We start from the raw sequence: 26,902 nt of genomic DNA, 5'->3' as shown, positions 1-26,902 counted from the left end.
ATCATTGAAAGGAATAAACAACTGCCTTTTTTTACGCCTACCTTCTGACTCCAGGTTTTGTTTATTTAATTGAGTGGGACACTTATGTTCATTTTTATCTCACACAGTTTGAGGGGGGCACTTGTGTTCATTTTTATCCTACATACCTCCATGCCACAGAGACACATGGAAGTATAACTTTTATGGAGGAAGACATGTAGATAATTCAAGAAATTTATACAAATGCAAAAAATAAATACCTAAATTCATGGAACTATAAAACAGAGTGGAAACACCAGAAATCATCAAACATTTCCTCTTTGTAAACTTTAATCATTCAAGAAGGCTTTTAAAATTCTATTTTTGAATATTTTGGGGAGAATAGAGCAAAACATAAAAGGTTTTTAATTTCCTAATCTACTAAGTTCTCAACTTGGAGTAAAAGCTTGGAAATTCTGAATAACTTCAAAATTTATAAATGTGGCTGAGTGAGAAATAAATAACACAAATCATCATAACCACGTAGAATCATTTATACCGATTTTTAATTATCAAAGATTGCCTTTAATTTATTAAAATAATAAAAGGTGAAAATACATCTTCTATATTTGAATTGCTACTTCCACAAACATTCTGTAATTTTGTTTTATTAAAAAATGAATTACGGTCATGTGGATGATCAGAGGAAGTTTCTTCTTTCAGGTGCTAGTAGGATTGTACTGATGTAGTCAGGTAATTCTTTGAATTTAATGTCCTAAAATTGGGGAAAAGAGGCATTTAGTTTTTTACTACTTGGAGATTCTATCAGCATATACTTTTTTACTTGAAAAAATATTTTCACATTTTTAATCTCTTTCAAGTTTCCTGCATTTTCAATGTCAAATTTATTCCACAAAATTAAAAGCTATCTTTTATCTTCACTATGTAAAGCCAATTAATTAGAAAAAAGTGTAAGTATTTCAGGCTATAAGGATGCAAATTTTAGATCACAAATTCTAATGCTATTGTTTTGGGGTTTACTTATCTAAAAGGTTTTGAAAATATATTCTAGGTTGGCAAAATGTTCATAAAATCTTGAAATCAAATAGAATTCAGTGGGTTGAAAATTATGACAGTAAGATGTAACAGAATGAGCAGAAAGATCTGGGAAACCTGGGTTCAAGTTTTGGGCTGCTCCTTAAAAAGTAACAAAAGGCAAACTATTTAACTTTCCTGAGTCTCCACTTGTTCATTTTTAAAATAAGAAAAACCTCATTTGCAGTGCATAACTTATGGGATTATGCTTTGTAGGCATATTTGTAATAAATAGCATGTATGAACAGCTTTTTATTTGATATGACTGCTTATGAAAAGAGAATATAAATTCTTTACTTTCCAGAGAGCAGACAGCAACTTTTTCCTCCCATACTAACAATATATAGTCAGTATGTCTTCATATTGTTCTCAAGATTAAAGAACCACCACAAAAAAGAGAACTGATGTTGTTTTGTTCTGTTTTACTTTGCTTTGCTTTAGAAAATTATCATCAATTTAACTGCCTGTTCCTTATAGTGGAGGAGAAAATTTGGGCTAGGAGAGACCAAGTGATTTGCCAGTTATCACCTATCAAAGAACTACTAGGTGAAATTCCCGGATTCTTTACTTCCTTATTGAGTCTCTCTTCTATAGATTATTAATCCTATTATTATTATTATTTTAAACCCTTACCTTCCATCTTGGAGTCAATACTGTGTATTGGCTCCAAGGCAGAAGAGTGGTAAGGGCTAGGAAATGGGGGTCAAGTGACTTGCCCAGGGTCACACAGCTGGGAAGTACCTGAGGCCAGATTTGAACCCTGGACCTATGTCTCTAGGCCTGGCTCTCAATCCACTGAGCTACCCAGCTGCCCCCTTATTAATCCTCTTTTGATAAAGAACCCAGAATGCAGAGAGACTAACTGATTTGCTTATGGCCACTGGGCTAAAGTATGTTGGACAAAATTTGAATTCAGATCTCTCCTCACTTCCAAGTCCAGTACTTGCCCCCATTCAGCCTATTGTTTCTCTGACCCATCACACACTCTAAAAATGGCATTGCTACTTCCTCCCAAAATGACATTATTGCTATTTTGGCAGAGAATTTCTCCTTATAGGCTGAAAGAAGATCCAGAATAGCATTTCTCTCTGAAAGTTCACCTTCGGAAGGATACAATTATCTAATTGGTTGGCTAAGGCACAGTAAGAACAAAAACAATGTCAGAGAATGTGGAACTCCTTTGGAATGAATGGTTAGGTTAATGGTCACAGGCTATATATTGCCCAAGTGATGCCCTTGGACCTATATTGATGTGCGGAGTCTTCCAAGCTGATTGCTGGTTTTCAATAATGCAACCACAAAAAGATGTGACCAGTATCTCTAATGAACCCATTTTTAGGCAGTCTGATGACAATAAAGACCATTCAAGAGAGCAAGGATTGCTCAAATAATTCAAATGTGTATCTTATTTTGCTATCTCTTTATATGAAAGAAAGCATTGTTTTTATTACATTAACTTGATTTTTTGATACCAACTTCGAGAGTTCTAGACAACTTAAAAGCAAGACCCATAACACTGTCTTCAGCACCCGGCAGAATGAGACCGCAGGACATTTGTGGTCAGAGAACACAGTTTCAAATCCCAGTTCTGCCAAGTTACGATCTGTGAGACCCCTGGTTAGTCCTCTCCCTTTCTGGCCCTTTATTTCTTCTGCTGTGAATTGATTGGATTGGACTAGATGACACATGAGCCTATGACCAAATGTAATGCATTTATTATAACTGAGACAGGAGCATGAGGATGGAGTTTGGGTCCCTTATAGTAGAAGGGCTATTTTTGTGTTGTTGTGGAAAGAGAATTGAAATTGGAGTCATGGGACTTTTGTGACCTTGGGGAAGTCTCTAACTCCTTGGGCCTCTATTTTCCTCATCTATAAAATCAGAACATTGGACTAGATGATCTCTAAGGGCTCTCTCAGCTTTCATTCCTGTGAGTGTATAAAACAGGTAGAAAGAGGGAAGGAGATAAATAACGTTACTTCCAGAGGCATAACTCCCCCAGTTCAGAAAGCTTTCAGAATCTCATTTAGATTTGGAACACCTAAGAACCCACCTCTTTGCTTTATTTACTGTTTTACACAGTAAGTTTATTTTTCAAAATTCTAACCATGAAGAGATAAACAGCATCTCTAATGCTATGTTTTCATGGAAAATTACTGCAGAGATTCAGAAAGAAAACACAATTTGGGACTTTTCATGACTGTTGCTAACATAGATATCACACGCACATGGTCACTTAGCCAAGACTGACAATTTCTTGGAACAAAGCACAATGCAACCACATAAAAATATACTCTGAATATAGAAAGCTTTTAACTAGTAATAACAAAGAAGTTTTACTTTGCCCCGGAATCATGAAGAATTGCTTAATAGTAAACTTGATCTCATCCAATCAAAGATTCAAAGACATTGAACAAGTATAATTTTTGTAGAGATGGGGTGCAAGAATGGGGATCCTAAAGGGGCAAAGATCTAGCAACTAGTCTTCTCTACCTGAGAGGGAAAGTTATCTTAAGAGATTATACAACACAAACATCCTGAGAAAATCATAAAAACTATTTAGGGTGGACTACAGCTAAAATTTCTGTGCTTCATCATAGTATGGAGGGGACCATAAGTTGAAGAAAGCTATGGCATGGAAAGGTTTTCCTAACACCCGAGTACTGACCTACTGTCTAAGGATCGGTCTAGCTAAGTTTGAAGGAGCCCCTACATAACCAGGGGGACAACGCAGAGGTGAATGGTTTAGCTAAGCATATTCTGGAAACTCTACTGAGTTTTAAGAAGGCTGCAATCTGCATTGGTGGGCCTACCCAAACCAATTCAACTACAGACCAAGGAAGTTATAAAAGTGACTATGAGTAAAAAGGCTGAACTTAAGAGAGGTAGCCGGCGTATAACTGATAGAGAGCTAATCTAGGAGTCAGAAAGCACTGGATTCAAGTCCCACCTCTGATTCATACTGTTTGTATGACTCTCTGGGCCCTAAACTATCTAAATGAAAAGTTGCTGAGCAGGAGATGATCTCCTCGGGAGAGTAAATTTCCTCAGCCAGAATTCTGGCAGTGGAATCACAGGTCTAGACCAAAAGAAACCAAAGCAAAAATAAACAGCTATACTTACTTTTTGACATTAGCAGACATTATACTTGAAACTGGTCGGCTTTTTGGTCCACTGCTTGGATGGAAAATCCTGTCTTGTTTAGTGACATCTCTATCAAGTTTTCTCCCATACTGGTCATTGGTATATGTTGGGAAAGGGTCAAATGTTCCTGCTTTCATACCACCTGGCTGTGAATAAAAGTTTTAAATATAAAAACTCTTATATTTTACAAATGCTCTGAATGCAATTGTCCTTATACGTACAGGGCACTTGAATAGAGTTAAGATGCCTCACCACAGACATTCACTGTATCACCAGTCTGACAATCCACTCATTTCTTTTGATCAAGGCATCAGGGCTCCATTATTCAAATACTTCTTTGGCAGTTCAATGGCTCTGTGATCTCACCGATGTGAGTACTTTCCAAGGACAGAGGCTGGAAACCATTAATGATCCACATCTCCCCCTCAATCCTCCACAGCATCCAATGTTAGATCCCTTCCTCTAGACCTCTCCATGTTGCCTGAATACAAGTGTAGCCCATGGGATGGGCCAGAACATTTGTGAAGCGCCTACTCTGTGCCAGCCTAGTGTGAAGCCCTTTGTAAATGCTTCCTCATCTATTTTGCCATCTGTTGTCCTTCTCTCTCACTAGGTGACTGGGCTCCCTGCTTTTTTGGTCACGTGTCTCACTAACGGTGCTCTTTATATCTTTCTTGGTAATAAGCGGAAGTGTACTCAAAACCTACCATGGGCTTTTCCACCACCTTGTGACTCACAACAACTTTAATTCTTCAAGGCTGTGGTATTTCATGGCTAACAGCTAAAATGGTATCACAGGAAGACTAATGTTAAAGAGAAAAGAAAAAAGAAAAGGGAAAGAAAAGGAAAAAAAAACATCCTTATTTCACAGCCTGAAGTCATGAAGAGCACTTTGTAATTTCCCAAATGAAATGAAGCATGTTATTCTTGTGTGTATATAGAGTTGGGCTGAATTCTCTTATCTAATTTGGGAAGCTCTGCAATGTCCCAGTGGAAAAATGCTAAGATTCACAGTCAAAGAATCGTAGTTCAAATGCTGTCTTTGCCACTTACCATTGCTATGACTTGAGCAAGACACCTAACCTCCCTCAGCCTTGGATTTCTCATCTTTAAAATGAAGGAGTTTGGGGGCAACAAGGTAGTTCAGCAGATAGTGTGCCACACGTGGAGTCAGGAGGACTAGGTTCAAATCTGGCCTCAGACACTTTGTACCTGGGCAGGTTACACAACCCCTTTGCCCTTTTCTCTGAGAGTTGTTACTAAGACAGAAAAGGTTATTAAAAATGAAATAAAATGCAGGAGTTGGACAAGCTGACCTCTATCAGCTCTAAAGCTATGAGCCTGAGTGATCTCTGATCTACAAATAGCAGCATCTTGAGGAACATACCATCTTCCATCTGAAAACTTTATTGTCCAGGATGGTAGCAAACAACTTTAATAAGCACATTCTTTCTGATTTGGCTTATACCTATATGAAAGATTTGTTGAACCAAGTGTTCTCTATTGCTCTCTCTTTTAAGTAATCTTGAATGATTTTAAATCAATGCTGTCCTTGCCAACTATACCATTCCACTTGGCACAGAAAACAAATATATACTGCCTAAGGTAGTTTGTAAACTCCTTTCATATCCTTGTCATGACAACTAATATCAGTTAAGCTTCCTAAGGAAACACAGAGTCTATTTTTGTTAATGTTTACTTTTTTAAAATTCATCTCTCAATTTAAGAGTATCAACAGCTTGTTTATATAGGCAAGGCCTGCAGATGCCATCTTTTTTTGATTTTTCTTCTAATTTGATTTTGATTTAGAAATAATCCCTACATTGTTTGCCAATAGTCTCCTGTCAGAACGTAACCAATTTCATTTTGAGATGCATTTTTCCTTGCTTTTCTGACTCTTTTTTAAGTATTCGCAAGTGTATTAGCTTTTGATTTCTCATTTCTTAACAATATTTTGCAATATATTTGTCACCATCTGCCCCTTGGCCCACCTTTGCAATGAAGTATATGGATTTAAAATGGAAAATCTTTTTGAGTTCTTCTCAGAATGTATCTATTTCCCCATTTTCCACTGCAGACACTAGCACAATTATTTTCATGGCAATCTTTTTACAAATGTTTATCATGGGTACTGTAATGCAAAGTGACCAAGTATCTTTTCACCTTTGGATACAAAATAAAACCAATTCAGCCAATTCCTTGATTTGCCTGTCTAAGAACCCATGAGCCATGCTTCCATTTAGGAATGACTTCCTTTTTTCTCCTGGTTTAAAAGCAGTGAGAATGTCATGCTAGCTATGATTCAGCTGTAAATAAGGATAGGACTAGGGGGACTGGACCTGTGATTTCCTGGGTCCTGGAGATTTCTTGGTGAGGAAACTGCCTCTCTCAAAGCAGACTGGCGCCTGCTCCTACAGTCTGTAGTGTTAGAGAGCAGCCCAGAGCTCGGAAGTTAAAGGACTTGCCCAGTTAAGAGACACTGGCAGGAGGTGTCTGGGGCAGGACTTGAAGCTGGATGGCCTTGGCTTCCAGGCCTGCTGACTCTCCCCACGAATACACGGAGCCGTGGTCAGTCATTTGACAGCTTGGTAAGGGTTGGTTTCAGAAAGACTAAGAAAGGGCCTGAGGATTTGGCCCAAGGGTGAAAGCTAGGGCCAGAGTATGAAGTGCTTCTCTAAAAGGCCACAGGAAGAAAAGGTGCCACAAAGGACAGCTTACAGATCACACAGTGTGTCTGCAAGGATTCAGGGTCGGTGAATGCCACCAAGAGGAAAGAAGGGAGAGAGCAGAAGTATGAGGTAAAGGAGACAAATCTAAGCGGACACCCACACAAATAACTGGCTGAGTCCCTTACTCATTTGATTTGATTTGACACGAGGAATCAGAGGCAACAATCTTGTTATGTTTGTGGCTGGATTGGACACTTTGCAAGTGATTGTAGATACAAAAAGAGATCATATGGGTAGAGAAACAACAATAATAACAATGGATTTAATTGGTATAATAATAATTATGGATACAGGGGAAATAACTGGAACAACAGATTGGATGCACTGGCTTCATCATATGTAAAATCACTAAGGAAATTCTATAACATCTCAAGAGCCTAGAATTAGAGCAAGAAGGAACATTGGAGATCATTTAGCTCAATCTCTTAGAGATGATTCAGTCCTACTGACTAATAAAGTGCCCTTTGTCTGATCATGAAATTGATGTGATTCTTTTGCTGCAGAAATATTTGGTCTAGTGGGGAGGAAGGGGTCAGCAATCTAAATGGATTGAGAGCCAGGCCTAAAGATGGGAAGTCTTGGGTTCATATGTGACCTCAGAAACTTCCCAGCTGTGACCTTGGGCAAGTCACTTAACCCCCCTCTACCTAGCCCTTACCACTCTAATGCTTTGGAACCAAAATACAGTATTGATTCTAAAACAGAAGGGTTTAAAAAAAAAGAAAAAATATTTGGTCCAATTAAGAATCAATTTTCTTGAAGATGGCGGCAGAGTAAGGAGCAGCACTGTTTGATCTCTCCTAACTGAAGCATACAGGACTCCTCAAGGGGACATAAAAACGAATCCAGATGAATAAAGGGACCCCACAACAGGGCGCAGCATTGAAGGTACGTGGAATCGGGGCATTTCCACGCTATAAAGGGGTGAAACAGCTCTCACTAAAACACGAGAGGAAGAAGCCCCTCCCCCACCCCCATACCACGTACAACTCAGAGGCCAGCGAACAAGAGTGAAAGCAGGTTTGGGGCACCCATTAAGTCACTGGCAGCTCCAGGGTTTGTTCCTGAGAGCAGCAAGACTTAGGACCCCAAGAGGCTAAAGAATGCGCACGGACTTTCCTGAGCATCTGCACGGGTGAAGGCAGTGCCCTAGGCATGGACAAGGATCTCGAGCGCAGGCTTGGACCGCGAGTGGGGACCCTATGCAGATGGGAGCATGCAGTGGGAGCATGGCAGTGGAAGCAGTGCCCTGAGACTGTTGAAGGAGCCTCAGGCAGAGGGGCAGACCAGGGACAACCAGGAGGCTCGACCCCGAGAACAACGGGATCTGAGACCTCGGGAGCCTAGACAGACCCTGAGTGTAAGGATAAAGCTGAGAAGGCACTGGGTTAACCACAATGGCAAGCCAAAATCGGGAACCCCAGAAGAGAAAGATTATCAAGAAGAACTCTGGAACACTCGACAACTTTTACACAGAGAAAATCCAGACAACAGAGGAGAACAAACAAGAAATCATATCCAAACCTTCCCAAAATAATGAAAACTGGTCACAAGCTATTGAAGAGTTCAAATCTGAGATGATGAAAAAGATGGAAGAGATCTGGTAAGAAAATAACAGTATAAAAGGCAGAATTTCACAATTGGAAAGTGAGGCACGCACATCAACTGAAGACCAGAAATGACCAGATTGAAAAGGAAAACCAAAAGATTATAACCGAAAACCAGTCCCTAAAGGCTAGAATTGAGCAATTAGAAGCTAATGATCTCTCAAGACAGCAAGAACAAATAAAACAAAGTCAAAAAGACTGATAAAATAGAAGGAAATATGAAATATCTCAATGAGAAAGTGACAGATCAAGAAAACCGGTCTAGAAGAGACAACTTGAGAATCATTGGTCTTCCAGAAAAGGCAGAAATTAATAGAAACTTGGACTCCATACTTAAAGAAATTATTCAGCAAAATTGCCCTGAAGTCCTACAACAAGAGGGCAATATAGACATTGAAAGGATCCATAGAACACCCGCGACATTTGATCCAGATAAGAAAACGCCCAGGAATATAATTGCCAAATTCAAGAGCTTCCAAGTAAAAGAAAAAATCTTACAAGAAGCCAGAAAGAGACAATTCAAATATCAAGGAGCACCAATCAGGATCACACAGGATCTGGCAGCCTCCACGCTAAAAGACCTCAAGGCTTGGAATACAATATTGAGAAAGGCAAGAGAGCTGGGCCTTCAACCACGGATCAACTACCCATCAAAACTGACTATATACTTTCAGGGGAAAGTATGGGCATTCAGCAAAATTGAAGATTTCCAAGTATTTGCACAGAAAAGACCAGGGCTAAATGGAAAGTTTGTTATCCAACCACAAAAATCAAGAGAAACATGAAAAGGTAAATAAGAAATAGAGGGGATAGAAAGAAAACTCATAATTTTTTAAATTTGACTCTTTAAGGGCTTCAATAAGATCTAATTATCTGTATTCCTATGTGGAGAAATGCTATGTATAATTCTCTGTAGTGAACTCTACTCACTATTATAATATTCACTATCAGAGCAATCAGAAGAATAATTCATAGGGAGAGGACAGAATACCAAATGGTCTAAGATGACATGGGGAGTGGGAAAGAGGGGGGTGAATAGTAGGGGACACCAAGAGAAACTGGAGTGAATAAGAAAAATAGGATACTCTATTACACACAAAGAGGGCATGGAAAGAGGAGGGGACAAATACTATTATAAGAAGGAGAGAAAGAGAGCATTAAGAGGTAATATTTAAACCTTACTCTCAGTGTAATCAACCCAGAGAGGGAAGAGTAGCTATATTATCCATTGGGATAAAAAACTCTATCTAACTCTACTGAGATAGTCAGAAGGGATAAACCAAGGGAAGCAGGGGAGTGGGGAGGTCAAAAAAGGGAGGGAAGAAGAAGGGGGAGGGAATTCATTAGGCCTTTAAAAACAAAAAGACGGGGGGAAAATAAGGGAGGGGGTAGAAAGGGAAGTTAATCAAGGGAGGGGATAAGGGATACCTGTTTAAAGCAAATCACTGGTTTAAAAGGAAATAGTTTAAGAAGAAGGGGTAGGAATAGGGGAGGATACGAAAATGTCAGCAAATGCACAACTGATAATTATAACTCTGAATGTGAATGGGATGAACTCGCTCATAAAACGGAAGCAAATAGCAGAGTGGATTAGAAACCAAAACCCTACCATATGCTGTCTACAAGAAACACATATGAGGCGGGTGGACGTACAAAAGTTTAAGGTTAAGGGCTTGAGCAAAATCTTTTGGGCGTCAAATGAGAAAAAGAAGGCAGGAGTGGCAATTGTGATTTCTGACAAAGCCAAAGTAAAAATAGATATGATTAAAAAAGACAGGGAAGGTCATTACATCCTGATTAAAGCCAGTATAAACAAAGAAGAAATAACACTGCTCAATATGTATGCACCAAGTGGCATAGCATCCAAATTCATAAAGGAGAAACTGGCAGAGCTCAAGAAGGAAATAGATAGTAAAACCATAATAGTGGGAGATCTAAATATTCCTATTTCAGATCTAGATAAATCAAACCAAAGAATAAATAAGAAAGAGATAAGAGAGGTGAATGAAGTCCTAGAAAAATTAGATTTAATCGATATGTGGAGAAAAATAAATAGGGACAAAAAGGAATACATCTTCTTTTCAGCTGCACATGGTACATTCGCAAAGATTGACCATGTAATAGGGCATAGAAACATTGCAAACAAATGCAAAAGAGCAGATATAATAAATGTAAACTCAGATCATAATGCAATAAAAATAATAATTAGTAAGGGCACCTGGACAGGTAAATAAAAAACCAATTGGAAATTAAACAATATGATTCTCCAAAACCAGTTAGTCAAAGAAGAAATCATAGAAACAATCAACAATTTCATTGAAGAGAATGACAATGATGAGACATCCTACCAAACTCTGTGGGATGCAGCCAAGGCAGTACTCAGGGGGAAATTTATATCCTTGAGTGCATATATTAACAAATTAAGGAGGGCAGAGATTAATGAATTGGGCATGCAACTCAAAAAACTAGAAAGCGAGCAAATTAAAAATCCCCAGAAGAAAACTAAATTAGAAATACTAAAAATTAAGGGAGAAATTAATAAAATCGAAAGTAAAAGAACTATTGAATTAATAAATAAGACTAGAAGCTGGTACTTTGAAAAAAACAGATAAAATAGACAAAGTACTGGTCAATCTAATAAAAAAAAGGAAGGAAGAAAACCAAATTGATAGTATCAAAGATGAAAAGGGAGATCTCACCTCTAATGAAGGGGAAATTAAGGCAATCATTAAAAACTATTTCACCCAATTATATGGCAACAAATATAACAATTTAGGAGATACGGATGAATATTTACAAAAATATAAATTGCCTAGATTAACAGCAGAAGAAATAGAATACCTAAATAATCCCATATCAGAAAAAGAAATTGAACAAGCCATCAAAGAACTCCCTAAGAAAAATCACCAGGGCCTGATGGATTCACAAGTGAATTCTATCAGACATTCAAAGAGCAACTAATCCCAATACTATACAAATTATTTGATATGATAAGCAAAGGAGTCCTACCAAATTCCTTTTATGACACAAATATGGTACTGATTCCAAAGCCAGGTAGACCAAAAACACCTCTATTATTCAACATAGTACTAGAAACACTAGCAGTAGCAATTAGAGAAGAAAAAGAAATTGAAGGTATCAAAATAGGCAAGGAGGAGACTAAGCTATCACTCTTTGCAGACGATATGATGGTATACTTAGAAAATCCTAGAGAATCAACTAAGAAGCTTGTAGAAATAATCAACAACTTTAGCAAAGTTGCAGGATACAAAATAAATGCACATAAATCATCAGCATTTCTATATATTTTGAAGCATAGTTCCAAATTGCTTTTCAGAAGTGGCCTCAAACATCTTAACCTTTGAGGCAATGGCATGTAAGCATGGGATTCTGGATTTTCAGACTTTCTGGATCCAAATCCTTGTTCTACTACTTACTATCTCTGCCTAATGTTGGGCAAATTACACTCCTAAATGGGGCCTCAGTGTTTTCACCTTTAAAGTAGGGTGTTAAAAAGATATTCTTTAAAGTCTCCTCTTTTCCTAGCTTGAAATCCTGCAATCCTAAGAACAATCCTAGATCTCCAATGTTCAGGAGAAAGATCGTAGGAACATAGATTAACTTTCTGCTACTCAAAAATCACCTTGATAACTACAGGAAAATCCTTTTTTTACTTTTTAAGTATTCTTGCTTCTTTCTTAAGTATTTATAGCTGTGCTTTTTGTGGTGGCAAAAAACTGACTTATGGCCTCATTTTTTCACAAGAAACCTTAAAAGCACCAAGAAGAATATAGACAGTGTATGATAAACCTAAAGAGCCCAACTTTTAGGACATGAATACACTATTTGACAAAAATTGCTGGGAAATTTGGAAAACAATATGGGAGAGATTAGGTTTAGATCAACACCTCACACCCTACACCAAGATAAATTCAGAATGGGTGAATGATTTGAATATAAAGAGGGAAACTATAAATAAGTTAAGTGAACACAAAATAGTATACTTGTCAGATCTCTGAGAAAGGAAAGACTTTAAAACCAAGCAAGAGTTAGAGAAAATTACAAAATGTAAATTAAATGGTTTTGATTATATTAAGCTAAAAAGCTTTTGTAAAAACAAAAACAATGTAGTCAAAATCAGAAGGGAAACAACAAATTGGGAAAAAATCTTTATAACAAAAAACTCTGACAGGGGCCTAATTACTCAAATATACAAGGAGTTAAAGCAATTGTATAAAAAATCAAGCCATTCCCCAATTGATAAATGGGCAAGAGACATGAATAGGCAATTTTAGGACAAAGAAATCAAAAGTATCAATAAGCACATGAGAAAGTGTTCTAAATCTCTAATAATTAGAGAAATGCAAATCAAAACAACTCTGAGGTATCATCTCACACCTAGCAGATTGGCTAAAATGAAAGAAGGGGAGAGTAATGAATGCTGGAGGGGATGTGGCAAAATTGGGACATTAATGCATTGCTGGTGGAGTTGTGAACTGATCCAACCATTCTGGTTGGCAATTTGGAACTATGCTCAAAGGGCTATAAAAGACTGCCTGCCCTTTGATCCAGCCATACCATTGTTGGGTTTGTACCCCAAAGAGATCATAGATAAACAGACTTGTATGAAAATATTTATAGCTGTGCTTTTTGTGGTGGCAAAAAACTGGAAAATGAGGGTATGTCCTTCAATTGGGGAATGGCTGAATAAATTGTGGTATATGCTGGTGGTGGAATACTATTGTGCTCAAAGGAATAATAAACTGGAGGAGTTCCAGGTGAACTGGAAAGACCTCCAGGAACTGATGCAGAGTGAAAGGAGCAGAACCAGAAGAACATTGTACACAGAGACCAATACACTGTGGTAAAATCGAATGTAATGGACTTCTGTACCAGCAGCAATGCAATGACCCAGGACAATTCTGAGGGATTTATGGTAAAGATGCTACCCACATTCAGAGGAAGGACTGCAGGAGAGGAAACATATAAGAAAAACAACTGCTTGAACACATGGGTTGGGGTGGACATGACTGGGGATGTGGACTCGAAACTACCACACCAATGTAACTATTAACAATTTGGAAATAGGTCTTGATTAACGACTCATGTTAAAACCAGTGGAAATGTGGGTCAGGCATGGGTGGGGAGGAGTGCGGGGGGTGAAGGGGAAAGTAGGAGCATGAATCATGTAACCATGTCAAAAATGAATATTAATAAATGTTTAAAAAATTAAAAAAAGAATCAATTTTCTTTTAGAAATATAGTAATTACTTAATGAAGCTATGGGCTGAATCTGAGATATAGGTTTTAATGAGCTGCTATGAATTTTAAAGAATGCAAAAACCTCATTGTTTTGTGATTGATTTCATGTCACTCCTAGAAAGAAAAAATAAAAACTGAAGGGTTTAGGTGTTCTCTGCAACATATAAAATTATTATTTTTACAAACATAGAATAGTATGGCTGAATATAACTATGCCAAACAAGTCTATCCCATCTATTCTTTTACTGAAATCTTCAGAAAAAGAGAATCTAATATTTTCTGGTATTATTTAAGTCAATTTAGACATATTTCTTTATTTCACTCCTTTCTGGAAATAAAGAAAATCTTGTAACCTTCCCCCCAGTATTTTATCATACTTATTTCAACTACATTAAATTTCTTTTACTCCCCACCCCGCAACCATCTTTTTTGAATTCTACCTGCTGCAACACTATCTAATTCATTTCTTATTTTTCCTTAACTGGATTATTTATAAGTTTACCTTTTTAGGAGGAGAAGTTGGTTTAAAAGGTGTTGTAATTGTTTTTACTGCCTCTGGTTTCTTAATTGGTGGTAAAGTTTTGTCAAAGAAATAAGGATTACTGTCAAAATAATCTTTTGGAAAGAGATTTAACTTGAAAGGTGTTCCTTTAATTAATCGATGGTGATCTTCATTTTCTTTCTGGAAATAAAATAGTGGTAAAAGTTTATGCATTTGGAATTTCCTTCCAAAAATTATTAAAATCAGAAGAAAACCCTTTGGATTCGAGATTCAGGAAAAGCTTTTTTTTTTTAGAAGTTTACTTAGTTTTTTTAACTTCCTGTAATTCTAAACCAGAGGCTCTCAGAGTATGATTCAGGGAACTTATAGGGTCCCCACATTTCTTTTCAGGGGATCCACAATGTCAAAACTATTTTCATAAAAATACTATAATCTTATAATACCAGAATATTTTAATTTCTCATACAGTAAATACCAATACCTATAACACACATAAACAATAGCTCTTTTGGGGACTGCATGTCCTCAGTAATTTTTAAGAATAGAAAGAAAATAAAAAGTTTGAGAATTGCCCAATCTAGACTATAATGGTTAAAAGGACTTCAGAGGCCAATAAGTTCGATTTGTAACTGATCAGTACTCTCAAAAAGATCAATGAGGTGGTCATCCAGTCTTTGATCAAAAACCTCCAAAATGTTAAACTAATAATTTTATAGGGTAGCTCTTTCTATACTCTGAAGACTCGTGATTGCTTTTCCTTGTATAAAACTGACCCCCATTTTTCTTGAAGAGAGCTACCATGTTACAAAATCTAACAGCATTTCAGAGTTGGAAGGAAGCTCAGTAACTGTCTGGCCTAGCACATACTTAAAAAGAATTTTTATTTTCTACTTCATTTGTCCCTACAGTATACCTAACAGATGGTCTTTGCCTGAAGACCTCCAAAGAAGAGGGATCTACCACTTTCAGAGGAAGTCCATTCCACTCTTGGATAGCTCTAGTTGTAAGGAATCTTCTCCTTATATCAAGCCTAATTTTGTTTTTTTGCAAGTTCTATGCATTAGTCCTAGCTTTGTCCTCCTGAGTCTAAAGCAGAAAACAAGTTGAATCATTCTTCTACATGACATTTCTTCAAATATTTAAAAGCAGCTATCGTATATCCCTTTGAATCTTTTCTTCTTCAGGTTAAATATTCACAGTTCTTTTCAACCAATCCTCACATGGAAGGAACTTGAAGCTTTTTACCACCTTGGTTGTTTTCCTCTAAACACCTTCCCATAATATCATTGACCTTATTTGAAAACAAAACAGACAAAAAAAACCCTTACCTTCTGTCTTAAAATCAACATTGAGTAACAGTTCCAAGACAGAAGAGCAGTAATATTGGGCAATTGGGGTAAAGTGACTTGCTCAGGATCGCACAGTTTAGAAGTATCTGAGGCCAAATTTGAACCCAGGACCTCCCCATTCTCCAGTCTAGGCACTCTATCCACTGAGCCAGCTAGCTGCCATATCAATGTACTTCTTAAAATGTGTCCCCCACACTAATGCATTGCTGGTGGAGTTGTAAATTGATCCAACCATTCTGGAAGGCAATTTTGAATTATGCCCAAAGGGTTTTAAATGACTGCCTGCCCGTTGATCCAGCCATAACACTGCTGAGTTTGTACACCAAAGAGATCATAAGGAAAAAGACCTATAGAAAAATATTTATAGCCACATTCTTTGTGGTGGCAAAAAATTGGAAAATGAAGGGGTGACAGTTGGGGAATGGCTGAATAAATTGTGGTATCTGTTGGTGATGGAATACTATTGTACTGAAAGGAATAACTGGAAGAATTCTCTATGAACTGGAATGACCTCCAGGAACTGATGTGGAGTGAAAGGAACAGAACCAGGAGAACACTGTACACAGAGACTGATACACTGGGGCATAATAGAATGTAATGGACTTCTGTACTAGCAGCAATGCAATGACCCAGGACAATTCTGAAGGACGTAGGAGAAAGAACACTGTCCACATCCAGAGAAAGAACTTGTGGGAGCAGAAATGCAGAAGGAAAACATATGATTGATCGCATGGTTTGATGGGGATGTGATTGGGGTTGTTGACTTTAAATGATCACTCTATTACAAAATTTGATAATATAGAAATAAGTTTTGAACAATGATACATGTGGATACCAGTGGAATTGCTCATTGACTCCAAGAAGGGGGGAGGGAGGAGAGGAGGGAAAGAACATGAATCATGTAACTGTGGAAAAATATTCTAAATTAATTAAAATTTTAAAATAATTAATTGATTAGTTGAAAATGTGTCTCCCAGACCTGAAAGGAATTGTGACCTCCTTACTCCTGGAGGCTTGCCTGTCTTAATGCAGCTTCAGATCACATTAGGTTTTTGACTGTCATATTACTCTGCCTCAAACTGAGGTTTGCAGGCAACTAAAACACCCATAATCTCAGCTGAACTGCTGCCTAGGCATGCCTTCTGTATCCTTTCCTGAATTGCATTTTTTTAAGTCAAGTCTAAGAATCAACATTTCTTTCCCTTAAATTTCATCGCAATTAGATTCAACCCACCACTCTGCCTGTCAAGAATTTTTGTTGTCATCCAATTGAATGCTATCCCTCCTGACCTGAAACATTAGCAAAGTTGATAGCAATGTCATGTATGTCGTCATCTGGTTCATTGACAAAAATGCTGACAAAGATGGATAGTCCTGGGGCACTCCACTAGCCCTCTCATTCTGGGCTGGTATCTTTCTATTAATCTCTACAAGGAACCTCCTGTTTTGGAGCTGACCCATTGGTTCAGAAGCCATCTCCATCCTGAAGGTGGACATATCTTTCTATCTTGTCTACGGGGATAATATGAAATTTGTTAAATGTGTCACTGAAATCTAGGTATCCATGCCAATCATATCTCCTTATTTGTAAAAAAAAAAAGTTAATTAGATTAGTCTGGTATGACTTGCTATTAATGAACCATCCAAGTTCATAGTGATTATTGCTTCCCTTTCTAAAGGCTTACATAAAATCTCTACCCTGTTTGAGAATTTTTAAAAAATCCTTATCTTTGGTCTTAGAACGGATACTCAGTATCCTTTCTAAGTCAGAAGACTGGTAAGGGCTGGGCTACTGGAGTTAAATGACTTTCCAGGGTCACCCAGTTAGGAAGTGTCTGAGGCCACATTGGAACAAGGACCTCCTGTCTCCAGCCTAGATCTCATCTACCGTGCCACCTGGCTGCCCCCGTGTTCTAGAATCTTGACAGGAATTGAAGCAACTCAATGGCCTCTACTCACTTAAAAATCTTCCATTTTTTGAAAATTGGTTGTCCTTTTTATTTTTGCCATTTTTGAAGGTCTTTAAAAGATGACTAAACAGTAGCTTTACAATCAATTTGGCTATTCTTTCAGGACTCTTACAACATAGTTTTTATGTGCCCGGTGATATCACCCCATTGAGAGCAGACAGTTCTCCTACTACCACTTCTCATCTTTGCCTTCCACTACCTGCTGAACATTTTTGTCCTATCCTCCCCAGCTAATCGATCAAGAAAGTATAGAGATAACTGGAGTATGAGGGATAAGGAGAAAATAGAGTCCTACTCAAACCTAACTAGATCATTGGATTCTTGCTTTCAGAATGGGTGCTGATTAGGTTAGGGTTGGAAGGAATGTGGTAATTGCAAGTCAAAGGCAAATGAACAGATGATTTCCACTTATGCCTTTTTGGAAAATAAGGGGACACGGGAGATCTTTCTCTTAGCTCATAGCTGCTGCTGCTGTTGCTTCTCTTGCAATGAGTTTAGGATTTTATTTTTATAATGTATACCAAACCCAATTCACACACAAACACAAAGGACTTCGCAGTTGCACAGAAATACAGATTGTCATATAAAAGCATGATAAAGTTATAGTTTTACAAAGAATTTTCTCATGAAGATAATGCTGGATGAGAAAAAAGTCCCAAGGCTGAGTCTTATACCTTATCAGGAGGAAAAGCACCTGCTGGAGGAGTCTTGTCTAACTTTTATCCAGTTTTGACCTTGACTGTCTGAGAACAGTTTTGAGCTTAATTTTCTGCATTTCTGTCTTAAAGAGAAACTGTTAACCTCTTAACTTCTGGTTTGCTAGGAACTTAAAATTTTCCAATAAGGCTATAATGTTTTTCAATAAGAAAAGTTATGGATCATAAAAGGGGTCAAAAGAGGAGTCTCAGATTTTTATCTATTTGAGACTCTGTTTCACTTATTGGCCTCCGACAGGCCTTGTTCTCTGAGCCAATTAATTGCTCCCATGATGTTCTTTTCTAAGACAAAATAGAATTGCTATTGTATGCCATTTAGCAAAATCAGAATGTAAAACTAGAAAATCTTGCTATAAGGAGACTAAAGCACAACAAGTCCTTGGAATTCAGGAATAAAAAAAAGCATTTATTAAGCCACTACTCAAACTTTACATTAATGGATATAATATTATAATCCAGTTTGAAAAGTATCACTTTGAGGCTAGTAGGTAATGAAGTGGATGGAGTACTGGGCCTGGAGTCAGGAGGACATGAGTTTGAATGTGACCACGGACACTTGCTAGCTGTGTGACCCTGGGCAAGCACTTCACCTCTGTGTGGCTCAGTCTCTTCAAGCCTAAAATAGAGATAACAATAGCACCTACCTCCCTGGGTTCTCATGGAATGAAATGAAGTAATATATGTAAAGCCTCTAGTACAGTGCCTAGCACAGAGTAGGTGTTTAGTGTGTGTTTCCTTCCCCACTTTATAAAAATATTTTGTATAAACAAATGCCCTCTCTCCAAAAGGATCTTTCTAGTCTAAAAACTGAATCCAGTAGGCTCTATGCTGTTATCACGACTATAATATATGCCAATGTATAGATATTAAATAAATTAACAAGCGTTTCCTCCACTTCTTTTTCCCATGAGTACAATCTCCCCACTCCTATGTCACTCCTACACATAGTACTGCTAGCAGCTGCCTGAGCTTCTTTGGTAGATACTACAGAGAGGAGGGGATAGGAAGGAGGAGGAGGGCCATGACACCAGAGGGACAGGGCCAGTGCTGGAGAAGTGGAGTTAGAAAGTTTCAAAGATAGCCTGGAGTTAAATTGGATCCTCTGAAAGGCTGGAAAAAAGTGAAAACTGAAAAAGGTTGTTGCTAAGGCTCAGGGGCAAAGGATTTTAGAGACAGAAAGGACCTAAAATATGATCTAGTTCAAATCTTTTAATTTGCACATCCTCAAGGGCCCGGAAAATTCCCTTCAGCAAATGGCAGAGCCAGGACTGGAAGGCAGATCTTCTTACCTAATTCTGGTTAGTGGCTGGAGATTCTAGTTCAAGCTAGAATGAAAAAGGGTTTTTTTGAGTTTTTTTTACAAAACTGTGAACTTACCCATCAATCCATGCAAATCAGCAAATGACTGTCTAGGTACACACACAGATGAACACGAAGTAGCATCTAGCAAAATATAATTTACAAGGGTAGAAATACTATAATGACTAGAAGCTAAACAAGATACATCCAGAAGAAGGGGAAATTTCCTAAATAATTTACCTGAAGATTTACTTTTGCTGTATCGTAGATATCAGGGGAATGCACGGGCTGTTTGCCTATGGTAATATTTGCATAGCTACGGAAGAAAAATTAGTAATGTTAATTGAGGTTGTTCTAATTTTATTAACATGGTATGCAGCAAAAGCTTAAGGATGAATATTAAGCATCTTACCCATATCCAGTCCCTTTTTTTCCTGGGTTTGTGTACATATTCTTTCCAGGAGCAACATATTTATCTTGAGGTTTTAATTGGGCACTGAAGAATGGAACTGGACCACCTATTGTTCCAAAGTAGCTGCCTAATCCACATCTTAAACATATTAAAACAAGAACGTTAAGTGAGATATGTGCAAAGAAAGTTACTTTCCTAACTTTCAAAAAGAGTGATAAGCCCTTGATAATCCTGAAGTGTTTAATTTGAATTTTCCCTTTAGAAGGTTTTCAGATGAAACATAATTAGGTCTAGGATATTATCTGGATTTTACTGTGCTTATTTAAAATATTTCACAAAAGATAAAACACTCATGATCCCTTAAGAAGTTATTACAGTTCCTATTCATAGCACTGACATAAAGGTCTTTAAAAAAAATAGCACAGAAAAATCAGAAAAAGAGTTGAAATCTATTTTCTAGCATGACGAAGGGGACACAACCTTAGAATGGCTAGTTTCTCCTGTACTTTCACTCAACATAAGAGCCATCTGAACAAATTGTATCTGTCTTCCTGACAGTATTCAGCAAGTGACAGCATCGTCCTCTCATACTTGAAAACTTGGTACCATCTTTGACTCTTCCTTCTCCCTCACTTCAAATGCCCTGTGACTTTTACCCTAATCTGTATTAGCAATATCCTTACCACTGCCCATTCTCTTTTATTTCATGTGAATGTTACCCCAAAAGAGGCCCTTATTACTACTCTCAGTGGATTACTCCAATGAACATTCTTGCCTTTTATCCATCCTTCACTCCATTGCAAGACTGACTGTCATGCAAAGCAAAGTCTCTTTGAGTTTCTTCTTACCCAAAAGTCTTTCAGGAGCTACTCCCTGCTATCTATAAAGATTTAAACTCCTTTGCATAATAGTGAAGGTCCTCTGTAACACAGATCCTAGTTTTCCCTCTTGTTTTTTTTTAAGTTCTTAAGCTTTAAACTTTTCCATTCTTTAATAAAACAGACACTTTTGAATACCACCTTCTGCAGAACCATGCTTTGTCTTTGAAAGAAAGAATTAGAACTCTGTGGTACTACCTCACAACTATCTGACTGGCCACTATAACAGTAAAGGAAAATGATAAATGTTGGAGGAGATGTGGCAAAATTGGGATGTGAATGTATTGTTGGTGGAGTTATGAACTGATCCAACCATTCTGGAGGGCAATTTGGAACTATGTCCAAAGGGCTATAAAAGAATGCCTGCCCTTTGATCCTGAAATACCACTGCTGACTCTGTATAACAAAGAGATCATAAAAAGTGGGAAAGAATCTACTAGTACAAAAAAATTTATAGCTGCTCTTTTTGTGGTAGCAAAGAATTGGAAATTGAGGGGATTCCCATCAATTGGGGAATGGCTAAAACAAGTTGTGGTGTATGTTAGTGATAGAATACTATTGTGATATACAAAACAATGAGCAGGATGATTTCAGAAAAAGCTGGAAAGATACAAATGAACTGACACAGAGCAAAATAAGCAGAATGGGGAGAACACTGTACAGATCAGCAACAATATTGCACGATAAGAAACTGTGAAAGACTTAGCTACTCTCAGAAATCCAGTGATCCAGGACAATTCTGAAGGACTCATATTAAAGAATGCTCTCCACCCTCCAGAGAAAGAACTGCTGTAATTGAATGGAGATCAGAACATACCATTTTTCACATTCACTTATTTATGATTTTATTTGGGGAATTTTTGTTTTATATGAATATTCTTACAACAATGACCAATATGGAAGTATGTTTTACACAATAATACATGTATAACCCAAATAAAATTAAGTACCATTTCTGAGGGGGAGGGTGGTGGAAGAAAAAGAGGAAGACAATTTGGGTCTTATAATTTTGTTGAATATGTTGAAAATTGTTATTACATGTAACTGGGAAAATAAAATATCTTTGAATTTAAAAAAAAAGACAAAAACAAAGGCAAAAAAATAAGCCAAACAGATAAAAACAATGTGAAAACACAAAGTGACTTGCACCAACTCAAACAACTAATAAATGTTTGAGGAAAGATTTAAACTTCCTGACGCCAGGCCCAGTGTTCTACCCACTGCATCACCCAGCTGCCTTCAATCATAACATTGCCTCAAAAAAAAGAACATGAAAAAAGCTTTTGGAATAATACTTTCATTCAGGCAACTGAAATGGCATCAAGGGAAAAGAAGAGAGTTCAAGCAGAAGATAAAGGTTGACTAGAAAGGGGAAAAGCCAAGGCAAGATGATTCTAGAAGCACTGGCTAGCAAAGCAAAAAAGAAGGGTGATGTTCTTTTCTACTGGAAAGATGCAGTGAGCATCCCTTCTCCCCATCCCTCTCTGTATGAAACTTTGACCTACAGGCAAGTTTGATACTATTCTTCCTCCAAGAGCACAAGGTTTGTCCTTTCTCTCTTAGACTTGTTGAGGTAAAAGCCTGCTTTAGATTTAGGAAAGGAACTGATGTGAAATCTTGGCTTTCACCCCTCCCAAACTACATGATGTTCAAAGACTCCAGATCCATCTTGAACTACTCCTCGGGTTTGCTCCACCTGTGAGGGCCAACTAAGGCAGGTATAAATCTTGTTGCCGTCATGCTCACAGGCCAGGAATCATCATCATCATCATCATCATCATCATCATCATCATCATCATCATCATTATCATCTTCATCAATGATGGTAAGCCCTAGGACTTACCACTCTTGCCATAAGAATGATCCGATCACCAATTTGGTTGCTTTCCTGAAAGAGTAATTCATGAGGTTTCAGGGAGGCAGCCAGACCTGGTCCCTGACATCGAGTCTCTCCAAATGCAAGTGGTTTAGGCATCTACAAAGAGGCTCTTCCAATGCTCCCAAGTTATCTACTAAAATACTGTAGTGTGGAAATAATTCACATGATAATACATGGATAACCCAGATTGAATTGTTTGCCAACTCCAAGAGTAGTAAAAAATTTTGAATCCTATAACTTCAGAAAATGTATGTGAAAATTTGTTAGTATTACATAATTGGTGAAATAAAATATCTTTATAATAAACATACTATAGCATTTGGGGACAGAAAAAGCCCAGCAGAAATGAAGAATAGCTTGTAAGGAGAGCTTTTCTAAGGAAAACTCACAAATTTTATTTTTAAAACCGACTTAAGATGTGGGCAGCAGTTCTTATTAGTTCTTTCAGTGAAAGCTGATACAGAATTAGAAGTGCTGACCCAGGCTTTAACTTCCTCTAGAAATGGCTCCCTGTCTATTGGCTGCTACATCCATGCCCGTGCCCAAATAAGCCTCGCTTGATCCGTCCATCCCCATTAACCTATATTAGAACAATTATTGTCCTGTATCTCTTCTCCCTTTTGTGACTAAACTTCTTGAGTTTGGCATTTGGAATTGGTGCATTTACCTCCTTTCATCTCCCTCTTAACTCTTTGCAGCCTAACTTGCAACCTCATCTGTCAACCTTCAAAAGTTTTCTCTATATTCTTGTAACTGCCAAAACCAGTGGCCTTTCCTCAGTTATCCTTCTTGATATAATGGATCAAGGGTTTATCTTCCTGAGTTCAAATCCAGCACCAGACATTTACTGTGTGACCCTGGACAAGTCACATAACCCTGTTTGCTTTAGTTTCCTCATCTATAAAATTAGATGGAGAAAATGGCAAGCCATGCCAGTATCATTGCCAAAAAAACCCCATGTATTTCAAGAGTCAAAAAAATCCCCCAAAAAACAACTTCTAATGCTTTTTGCTCTTTTATAAGGTACGACTTTTATTGTGCACTATTCTCCTTCAAAAATCCATATTCTAAATAGCCTCGAAAATTGAGTGCATAAAATTATGATTTTATAGCAAAAATAAGCTTTTTGCATTTGCATGTTGGGATAATTCACTAGAATGCCATCAAATGCAAATATGTCTTCACGCTTATTATTTCCGAACCTCTATTTTCATATTTTCAAGAGAAGACAGTTAATAAATAGTAAACAAGACGTTAAGAGCCTGCAGTAGAGAAAGTCATCGGCAATGGGAAAAAGGGATGTTGTAAGGGTCATCAATGGGGATATTAAAGAAAGGAGAATAACAGGGAAGAAGAATACAGAAGAAGATTCCAAGATAGGTGCTAAAGTTACCATAGAATGGTGATGGCAAACCTATGACAGCATCACCATTTTCGATGACACGCAGCCGCATACCGAGAAGTACGGGGCCGCATGCTGAGGATAAAACATTTGCGGTAGTGTAGTGTAGACACTCTGTGCACTATAGATGACAATTCTACCTATATTAATTTACCTATTTTGGTTTAGTAAATATAGTTATATATTACAGTTATACATTTTTGTTATTTAAACTATAAATATTGCAAAATTATGGTTTTTTTTCTCAAAGTGCCACACCACCCGAGTTATGCTCTTTTTTTGGCAAATTTTGACACATCAAGCTCAAAAGGTTGCCCATCACTGCCATAGAAGGGAGGGACGTATGCTAGAGGCAGATACAAGAGAGCAACAAGGATTGGGAAAGGCCAGTATAATCTAATGGGAGGATATCAAAGACAAAGCAAAGAAGTGGGGCTGAGAGGGGCAAGGAAGGACAGAGTATACCTCCAAGGCAAGGGGTAAAGAAGTACTAGGAAGAAGAGGATGGCTACAGGCAGGGAATCCTCAGGGTCTGTAGCCAATGTAAGGAAGGAGAAATGTGTGAACTTGTAACTCAGTTCTATATTGCGCAACTTCTCTTTTGTCGTACTTTTCAGCTGGATGAATCATATGGTGTCTCAAATAAAATGAACTGTGTCACTTTCGTACGAATCAAAGAAGGAAAAATGACAGTAGTGCTATTTCTATGTCTAGGTTGATGATTTCTCAGAGGCTTAAAAATAAGTCAAATAGAAAGTTTACAACTAATCTACTAAAGAGCATTGACAAGAATTAACACAAGAGGTCAGTATTCACAATAGCAACTTTTAGCGCTCTGGTTCAATGTCCTCAATACAGATAATTCTCTCACACACACACAAATGTATGTTTATAAATAGATATAACTATGTGTATACGTGTGTCCTGCACATATGTGCCTATTCAACTCTAATCTCTCTCCTGACCTCTGGTCTCCTATCGCCAAGCCACTCAGACAACTCTACATTCCCAAAGACATTTCTGACCCTTTTCAGATAAGTCAAATTACAAATGGGGCCTCCCAAGACAGTGGAGTACAAGGATATGAATATCAGATCATAACCTTGACTACAGTCAGAATAATAAAATCAGAATAATCATCATCTAACTTATTGGTTTCTCCTTGTTTTTGTTTTTCTTGCCATCTTTTTCTCTCATTTCTGGATGGTTTAGGTTCTACTCTATCATCTTATGTTCCTGAATGGAACTGAATCTTTGATTTTCATTGGACTACAATAAGTATCCCTGGTGGGCTTTTTTGTTTTATTTTTCAATGCAAGCTCAAGTTGTAAAGTATTAAAGTATTTTCTTTGGCCATATTTTGGAACCCTCCACATGCTCTTATTCACTTCCCTAATTTTTTAAAAAGATGTCCTTTAATCTTAGTCATAATTAACAAAAAATTTAGATATACAAACAAGAATTGTAAAAGATTATACATAAAACTATTAATTCCATTGTTTAGGTTTGCAGTCCCTGTTGCCTTTGACAGGTATAAAAAAGTGCTATTTGCTTCAGTATCTCTGAGCTATTTTTCTTTGGCACATTTCCTCCAGATTTTATTGTTGCTGCTATCAGATAAAATATTTACATATTTCTTTGTATTATTATATTTGTTAATTACCATGATACAATTATATTTCGTTACATTTCTGTGCCAAAATTTATTTCTCCACTTTCCAGTGGTTGGATACATGAATTGATTTCAGGTTATTTTTCGGTACTTAAAAATAAAGCCGTTATGAATATCTTTGTATAAATTAATGTTTTTTCCCATCAACAATGTCTACTGAATATAATTCTAATACAATTTTATAACTCTTATTATGTAAATGCAACATTAATTCGCAAAAGGTACACATAAATTCATAATGTACTTATTTCTCCATAGCCATACTGATACTGAATTTCATCCCTTTGCCTCTTTGCAAATTTAAGGAAGTGTCTTACTTTTAATTTTCTCTTTCTTAGTTTAGTGAAGAATTTGAGCATTTTCAGGTGGTTATTAATAATTTATATTTCTTCTTTCAAGCACTGTCTACTTGAAGCATCTCTTTAAAGATTTATCCATTGGAGAATGGGTCTTATGCTTCATCATTTGTGTCCACTCTTATTCTTAAGGGGTTTGAATGTCAGATTGTTATCAGAAATATGTAAGGCAAAGACTTTTTGCAATTTATTTTATTCTTTTTTGTTATATTCTTTTCTATTTTGAAAAAGGCCTTTATTTCTACAGAAACAAATCAATCTATTTTGTCACCTATAATTTCTTCTATTTGTGGGGTAAAAATTTTCTTCCACTTCACTAATATGAAAGATAAACCATTCCATTTCTTATAATAATTCGTCATTATTTAAAGTATTTAAATCATTAGTCTATTTGGAATTTATGGTATACAGTGAGAGAGAAAAAGCATATTATAGTGGAAAAAGGGCCAACTCTGGTATCAGGAAGACCAGGAGTCAAGCCTTGCCTCTGATAAATTCTGTAACCAAGGGTGTCACTCAACATCTCGGTACTCCAGGTACTCCCTAAGATTACAAAGTATAAATGAGTTGCCCCAAAATAAAAAAAAACTATTTTTAAAGCATATACTATCCAATTTTATGAATAACGATTCTCTTCCCCAGCTTTATTTATGAAACACTAGATTTATGAAA

The 26,902-nt window shown here is 37.2% G+C and overlaps 1 protein-coding gene across 1 annotated transcript in view; it reads right to left on the bottom strand.

Moving 5' to 3' along the window:
- Positions 1-663: 663 nt before the first annotated feature.
- C6H4orf47 (chromosome 6 C4orf47 homolog) overlaps positions 664-26,902 on the bottom strand; it is a 42,714-nt gene continuing 16,475 nt past the window's right edge. The window contains exons 3-7 of the mRNA XM_044681348.1: positions 20,044-20,181; positions 19,872-19,947; positions 14,298-14,477; positions 4,177-4,343; positions 664-733 (exon numbers count right to left, since the gene is read on the bottom strand). Of these exons, the coding sequence (XP_044537283.1) occupies positions 685-733; positions 4,177-4,343; positions 14,298-14,477; positions 19,872-19,947; positions 20,044-20,181 (610 nt within the window). The 3' untranslated portion in view covers positions 664-684. The remainder of the gene's footprint in view (positions 734-4,176; positions 4,344-14,297; positions 14,478-19,871; positions 19,948-20,043; positions 20,182-26,902) is intronic.

This window comes from Gracilinanus agilis, chromosome 6, assembly GCF_016433145.1.
Source record: "Gracilinanus agilis isolate LMUSP501 chromosome 6, AgileGrace, whole genome shotgun sequence".
NCBI lineage: Eukaryota > Metazoa > Chordata > Mammalia > Didelphimorphia > Didelphidae > Gracilinanus > Gracilinanus agilis.
This window is presented reverse-complemented; position numbering and strand designations above follow the sequence as displayed.